The sequence below is a fragment of the Canis lupus genome, chromosome 26 (genome assembly GCF_011100685.1).
Source record: "Canis lupus familiaris isolate Mischka breed German Shepherd chromosome 26, alternate assembly UU_Cfam_GSD_1.0, whole genome shotgun sequence".
Taxonomy (NCBI): Eukaryota; Metazoa; Chordata; class Mammalia; order Carnivora; family Canidae; genus Canis; species Canis lupus.
The window spans coordinates 26,287,384-26,295,229 of record NC_049247.1 but is presented as its reverse complement, the minus strand read 5'-3'; the positions used below and the strand labels follow the sequence as shown (position 1 = coordinate 26,295,229).

The following is a 7,846-nucleotide window of genomic DNA, read 5'->3' as shown; positions in this document are numbered from 1 at the left end:
GGTGGAGGTCATTACTGACTCTGCCTTCAGTGGTCCCACAGCTGAGCAGAGCCTCCTCTCATCTCTCTCTTCCCCTCTTCATATTCTCTGGGAGGGAAGGCCCATGCAAATGAGACTCCAGCTTTCTAACACCCACCTGGCCTTGGGTCAGGTCCCTCTGCCTGAGATGACAGGGGCATGGGCAAGGGAGGGGCTGTGTAAGGCCAGGGGGTGGGGAGGTCCCAGCTGTGATCTCTGAGCAGAGGGCATAAGCAGTGCCAGTTGGCAGGTCCTAACTCTGATCACCCTGACTCTTCAGAAATGGAACCAGAATGTGCCATGGTGTCCAGACCCAGAGGCACCAGTGTGTGACAAGGTAACCAGGGCCCACATCTTCTGCTTCCCCAACTCTTTGCCCAGTGTTCCATGCATTAGGGCCGCATTAGGGCTAGTCCAGTCCCCGTGTGCCAGCTCACATTACTTCAGGGCTCACTATTTGCTCCACTGAGAATCTTCAGAGAGAATTTGTCCATAACTCCCTTGACCACTCCTGATCAGGGCTAAGGTGGTATCTCTTATACAAATTCTTCTTAGAGTTCAGGATCCAGTCCAGAACATGACACATAACCATGGACACATGGTCCCTGCTATTCAGGATGCTGGGACTTTCCTCTCATGAGGCTTCTCTGATTTCCAGAGTTATCTACCCATGAGTTCCACCCAGCACTGAGGACATGGGGACAAAATTACCAAACAGACAGAGCTTCTTGGACAAAGGGACATTTGGGGACAGACCACTCTCTGGGTTGGGCACAGCTCGAGTCTCTGAAACTTGTGTCCAGCATGTTCAGGATAGAACATTAGTCATTAAACCCCATGACAACACCCATGGGTTTCTCCTGCCCAAATCCCCCTGGACCCAGAAGATTCTGTCAAACATCCCACATGTGATTAGAGGAGAGTTGGTGCTGAGGGGAATGATGCACCTGAGCTCACAGGTTCTGTGGCCCTTTTTGGGACACAAGACTTTCCATGAGGGAGAGAGAGAGAGAGAGAGAGAGAGATGAAGAATGAGGGTATGTGACCCTTCTCCCTCTAAAAACTTTGAAACATGCTGAGGGATGGTTCTCCATGGAGATGGTCTTCTAAATATCCAAGGTCTTGAACTTACATTTAGAGGTAAGCATCTCAAAGATTTTTTATCTGAAATGATTATGTTAGCCAATAGAATTGCTGTGAGAGCAAACATGTTAACAATCACTGAATCAGGAGTCTAGGACTTGTCGAGTGACAAGAAATCTGTCCATTCCTTATCTCTGCAGACACTACACCAACATCTCCAGGGTATCCAGGTGTTGTGGAGCGCAGAGCAGGGGTGAGACCCAACCTCCTCCTTCTTACCCCACAACTCAGCCTCACCCAAAGTCCCCTGAGTTTCCCTGGTGTCTACCAGGAGTAAGAAAACATACTGCTGAGAGTTTTGTGTCTGTGTGTGTGAAAAAACGCTACAGCCTGGGATGGTATCTATGAGAGAAAATGTTTCTGTGGTGGATGTACTGTCCACAGAATTCTTCAGAATGAAAATCTGGAGCAAAAGAAAAATAATGACTTATCTTAAAACATGCAGGCAAACCTTTGTCTATGGATTCCTCCAGGATTCCCCATGAGTGAGGGCATCGGATAATTCTAAAGTAGGTAAAAATCATTACATCTCATGTGCAAATACCTAAAAGTAGATAAACACATCTTTTTCAGGAAATGTAATAATTTTACTTTCTTTTCTTAATAAAATAATTTTTATTGGTGTTCAATTCACCAACATACAGAATAACACCCAGTGCTCATCCCATCAAGTGTCCCCCCTCAGTGCCCGTCACCCACTCACCCCCACCCCCTGCCCTCCTCCCCTTCCACCACCTCCAGTTTGTTTCCCAGAGTTAGGAGTCTTTATGTTCTGTCTCCCTTTCTGATATTTCCAACACATTTCTTCTCCCTTCCCCTATATTCCCTTTCACTATTATTTATATTCCCGAAATGAATGAGAACATACAGTGTCCTTCTCCGATTGACTTACTTCACTCAGCATAATACCCTCCAGTTCCATCCACGTTGAAGCAAATGGTGGGTATTTGTCGTTTCTAATGGCTGAGTAATATTGCATTGTATACATAAACCACATCTTCTTTATCCATTCATCTTTCGATGGACACCGAGGCTCCTTCCACAGTTTGGCTATTGTGGACATTGCTGCTAGAAAAATCGGGGTGCAGGTGTCCCGGCATTTCATTGCATCTGAATCTCTGGGGTAAATCCCCAACAGTGCAATTGCTGGGTCGTAGGGCAGGTCTATTTTTAACTGTTTGAGGAACCTCCGCACAGTTTTCCAGAGTGGCTGCACCAGTTCACATTCCCACCAACAGTGTAAGAGTGTTCCTTTTTCTCCGCATCCTCTCCAACATTTGTTGTTTCCTGCCTTGTTAATTTTCCCCATTCTCACTGGTGTGAGGTGGTATCTCATTGTGGTTTTGATTTGTATTTCCCTGATGGCAAGTGATGCGGAGCATTTTCTCATGTGCATGTTGGCCATGTCTATGTCTTCCTCTGTGAGATTTCTCTTCATGTCTTTTGCCCATTTCATAATTGGATTGTTTGTTTCTTTGGTGTTGAGTTTAATAAGTTCTTTATAGATCTTGGAAACTAGCCCTTTATCTGACACGTTTTTGCAAATATCTTCTCCCATTCTATAGGTTGTCTTTTAGTTTTGTTGATTGTATCCTTTGCTGTGCTAAAGCTTCTTATCTTGATGAAGTCCCAATAGTTCATTTTTGCTTTTGTTTCTTTTGCCTTCGTGGATGTATCTTGCTCGAAGTTACTGTGGCCAAGTTCAAAAAGGGTGTTAAAGTCATTGAAGGCATTCAAATTGGCAAAGAAGAAGTCAAACTCTCCCTCTTCGCTGATGACATGATACTCTACATAGAAAACCCAAAAGCCTCCACCCCAAGATTGCTAGAACTCATAAAGCAATTTGGTAGCGTGACAGGATACAAAATCAATGCCCAGAAATAAATGGCATTTCTATGCACTAACAATGAGACTGAAGAAAGAGAAATTAAGGAGTCAATCTCATTTACAATTGCACACAAAAGCATAAGATACCTAGGAATAAACCTCACCAAAGAGGTAAAGGATCTATACGCTAAAAACTATAGAACACTTCTGAAAGAAATTGAGGAAGACACAAAGAGATGGAAAAATATTCCATGCTCATGGATTGGCAGAATTAATATTGTGAAAATGTCAATGCTACCCAGGGCAATTTACACGTTTAATGCCATCCCTATCAAAATACCATGGACTTTCTTCAGAGAGTTAGAACAAATTATTTTAAGATTTGTGTGGAATCAGAAAAGACCCCGAATAGCCAGGGGAATTTTAAAAAAGAAAACCATAGCTGGGGGCATCACAATGCCAGATTTCAGGTTGTACTACAAAGCTGTGGTCATCAAGACAGTGTGGTACTGGCACAAAAACAGACGCATAGATCAATGGAACAGAATAGAGAACCCAGAAGTGGACCCTGAACTTTATGGGCAACTAATATTCGATAAAGGAGGAAAGACTATCCATTGGAAGAAAGACAGCCTCTTCAATAAATGGTGCTGGGAAAATTGGACATCCACATGCGGAAGAATGAAACTAGAGCACTCTCTTGCACCATACACAAAGATAAATTCAAAATGGATGAAAGATCTAAATGTCATTTTACTTTCATATTAAATAGAATGGAGTAGGGGGTGCATCTATGAGGTGCAGGTTGTAGAGCATCAACTCTTGTTTTTGCTGATGTCATAATCCCAGGATAGTGAGCTCAAGCCCTGCACAGAGCTCTGCACTGAGCCCAGAGTCTGCTTGAGCCTCCTTCCCTCCTCCTCTGCCTGCCCGCAGCTAAACCTAACTCATGCAAAAGACTGAGCCTATCCTAACTCCAAGAACATTTAGGGAGCTCCTCAGAGGAGGGCCTTTCATATTCATGTCAGGAGAGGAGTGGCGGTGTTCTGCACAAAGAGTCATAGAAGAAAATATTAAAATATTAAAACAATGCATAAAGATCTTCAAATCAAGATGGGAGGCGGTGATTTTACAGAAGCATCACCACGTGGTGAACCTGTGGCCTCAGGGGATAGGAGGGGGGACAGAACAGGGCAGGACTGAAGATACCCAGTTGTCAGGGCAGAGCACCTGAAGCAGGAGCACAGCAGGAGGGGATGCTGGTGGCTGTGGTCCCAGGAGAAGGCGGGGAGAGAAGCGGGAAGAGGACTGTGTGAACTGGGGTCTCTGCTATGAGGAGCCCCTGAGATGGTGCTGCTGTTGCTGCAGGGGATCCTCAAGTAGGGAGAGGCTTCTCTGTGCATGAAGGAGTAGAAGATCTGGGGAAGGAGCACAAACACTGAATTCCTAGCTGAGAAACGGGAGACCCTGACCTTGAGCGTCAGGATCAGTGCCCACAGCCTGAGCCAGGTGTGCAGGCCTGGTGAGCATGCCCTGGGGTGTATGTGTCCGTGTAGGGGGACAGGAGCCTAGGATGGTACCTTGGACCCCTTCCCTGGGTGCAGGATAGGGGAAAGGAATCCAAGAGGCAGCGACCCTCAGTCCAGGCTGGCTCCGGGGGCCTTCCCTGCAGCGTCCCTGCAGTGTGTGGCGATGTTAGTCCTCCCCTCTGCTCCAGGGCCCTAGGGGTGAGCCAGTTGTCAATGATGTGACACATGACCCTCTTCGTCTCCCCCATAAAAATGTTCCAGGAGGGCTGAGGCCAGTGACCATGTGTTGGGGAGTTTGCAGACCTTCACAACCTAGGGGGACGAGGAGTCATGGAGGAGCATGAGCTGAATGTCTAAGGTCAGGCTGCAGTGCCCAGGACATGGGCATCATGGAGAAGTGGGGATGGAGAAAAACCCCAACCTCTGCCTTGAGCTGAACATCCCCAGGATCCCAGCCATAGGGAGGCAGCGCTGGGGGCTGTTTCTCAACCTTTCAGTCCCCAGAGGGAGGAGAATATTATCTTGGTCACTGCTCCCCACTCCCAGTTCCTCTCCTGGTGCCTGTAATGGGAAGGGCCTGGGAGGATCCCTCTGAGCTCAGGAGATCTGGGGCTGATAGTAGATGGTACGTGGGCCCAGACTCAGGCAGGGGCTGCCTTCCCAGCTGCCAGCACCCCATGGACCCCAGGGACAGGCTCCCAGTCTCCTGCTTCCCCAGTCCTGGTCCACACTGGCTGAGATGAGGGAAGAGGATTCCAGAGCAGAGCCCCCTGCCTCCAGTGCTGTGGGTACCCACCCCTTGTGCATGGAGGACAGGCCACACCCAGGTCACACCCAGCCTTCCGGAGGCTGCACCTCATGACCCCAAATGGCTCAGAATCCCCTGCTTTGGCTCCTCCCTTAGGACTGTCTCCAACTGTCCCCCCTGCTCCACTACTTCTCCAGGATCAGAGTGAGGCTCAGGGTCAGGAACATCCCCAGGGCAGGGACCACATGGACAAAGACATCAGGGGTGTTGCCCCCATGGACTCCAAGGTGGGTCCTCAAGGCCTGGTCTCTCTCTGTCTCTGTCTGTCTCTGTCTGTAATCGGAGCTCCTTCTCTATCAGCTGAGCCTCTGTCCACACTCTTGGTGGGGGGCCACAGGCTCGCTCTGTCTCTCCGATGACCTCTGTCTGTGGCCCCAGGTATGTGCTATAATTTACAGATTTATAAATAATCAACCTTTAGTTTTCAAACTATCTAGTGTTGTAGCTGTAGGACCTAGGGTCACACCTCATTGGGAAAGTGGATGGGATGATATTCCCCTGTGAGCTCCGTCATGGACCCCAGACTCCCAGAAGACATTCTCTGCCTGTACGAGGGTGCTGTCGCACTGGGGTACAGTTTACTGAGCTGCGACAACACAGCAGTGTGGTGTGGCCACCATCACAGTGCCGTGTAGGAGAGTGACATCACCACGAATACAGTCACCTGACACATTCACCTTCCTCCTTCCTCCACCTTCTGTCAATCCCTGGCCTCATTACCACCTCTAGATTCCTGCCTCTTCCAAAACACAATGAAATTCCCATGATGTGGAATTTAGCCTTTTATATGTTATTCATCCTGAATAGATGTGCAGTTAATATTCATGCATGTTTTTGAACTTAAGAACTTATTTCATTAAATGTTGACTAATATCACCCTCTACGACTATTCATCAGGTTGGAGTAAATCTTCCTTAATTCAAGTCTGGTCATTTTATTTTATTTTTTTTAATTTTTTTTTATTTATTTATGATAGTCACAGAGAGAGAGAGAGAGGCGCAGAGACACAGGCAGAGGGAGAAGCAGGCACCATGCACCGGGAGCCCGACGTGGGATCCGATCCCGGGTCTCCAGGATCGCGCCCTGGGCCAAAGGCAGGCGCCAAACCGCTGCGCCACCCAGGGATCCCAAGTCTGGTCATTTTATAAAAATCTGGTATAAAAAGTATGCAAATTTTTTATTCCTTTGAATTGTATTGATTATGAATAAAGTTTCCATAAACATTCATGTGGGGATTTTTCTCAAAAGGCTTTTTTTTTTTTTTACGTTTTATATTTCTGAGTGTGGCATTGATTTATGTGTTCCATGCAATCATCAAATAATAATAACTTGTCCTCTGGTTGAAGCTAAGGCAATTATGATCCCAGCTGCAAAAAGAGCTGACATGTGCATCAGCAGAACAAGGATGGGGCTGAAGGACCATGATAGCTTCACGACGTAAGATTATTTCTTTTACTGAAAAACCAGAAGATGAGAAGTGAATGTTCACTAGACAAAAAGAACCTGTCACTGATCCCGAGGACAAAACTTTCTCTTTCCTTTGACACCCTCTGTGCACAATGGGCTACTCTAAGTGACTCTGAGGTCAGAGGTGATGACGCAAGTGCCATTGCCAGGAGGTCCCCAAGATGCACCTGGGCTCAGGGCATCAACTGAAGAATCAGCAGGAACCCAAGGGGAGCCTAAGCAGGCAGCTGCTGGGGCGCTCACTCACTTTGCAGGTGGTAAGTAGGTTTTTATCTCACTCTCCAAAGGCCTGGAGCACTGTGCTAGCATTGAGACTGCTGTCACACGTAGTACAGTAATAATCAGTCTCGTCTTCAGCCTGGAGCCCAGAGATGGTCAGGGTGGCTGTGCTGCCTGACTTGGAGCCAGAGTATCGATCAGGAACCCCAGAGGGTCGAGTATTGGTATAACAGATAATGGTTCTGGGGCCTGTTCCTGGAAGCTGCTGGTACCAGCCCACATAATTGCCATAACCAACATTGGAGCTGCTTCCAGTGCAGGAGATGGTGACCCTCTGGCCCAGGGACCCAGACACCGAGGCCGGCTGAGTCAGCACAGACTGGGCCCAGGACACTGCAAGGGGGAGAGAAATAGGGTGATGCTGGAGTCTGGACCCCACATGTCCTCCCTGGGCCCCTCCCCTTGTCCCACATCCAGTCACCTGTGCAGTGAGCGAGGAGGATGAGGAAGAGAGGGGACCAGCCCATGATGGAGGTCATCACTGATCCTGTCTTCAGTGGCCCCTCAGCTGTGCAGAGCCTCCCCTCATCTCTCCCTTCTCCTCTTGTTCCTCTGAGAGAGGGAGGGGCCATCCTATGCAAATGAGACCTCAACTCTCTGACACTTCCCTGGCCCTGTCAAAGGTCCCTCTGCCTGAGGATTTCAGGGGGATGGACGGGGGAGGGGCTATGTGTGGCTGGGGTGTGGTTAGGGAGGTCCCAGCTGTGAGACCTGAGAAGAGGCCACAGTCAGTGCCAGGTGGTGTTCCCAGCTCTGATCCAGCATGAGCCCTAAG

The 7,846-nt window shown here is 48.3% G+C and overlaps 1 long non-coding RNA gene and 1 gene segment (V, D, J or C); one reads left to right on the top strand and one right to left on the bottom strand.

The window, feature by feature from the left end:
* Positions 1–3,899: 3,899 nt before the first annotated feature.
* LOC119869111 lies at positions 3,900–6,355 on the top strand. 2 transcript variants are annotated; one of them, XR_005379417.1, is made up of 3 exons: positions 3,900–4,510; positions 5,422–5,552; positions 6,302–6,355. It is a non-coding gene; the product is annotated as an uncharacterized LOC119869111 (long non-coding RNA). The 2 variants fall into 2 exon arrangements; XR_005379416.1 differs by lacking the exon at positions 3,900–4,510 and adding an exon at positions 4,712–4,875.
* Positions 6,356–7,066: 711 nt separating this feature from the next.
* LOC486377 lies at positions 7,067–7,538 on the bottom strand. The segment is given in 2 exon segments: positions 7,067–7,404; positions 7,493–7,538. Coding segments are annotated over 2 exon segments (384 nt in total).
* Positions 7,539–7,846: the final 308 nt, after the last annotated feature.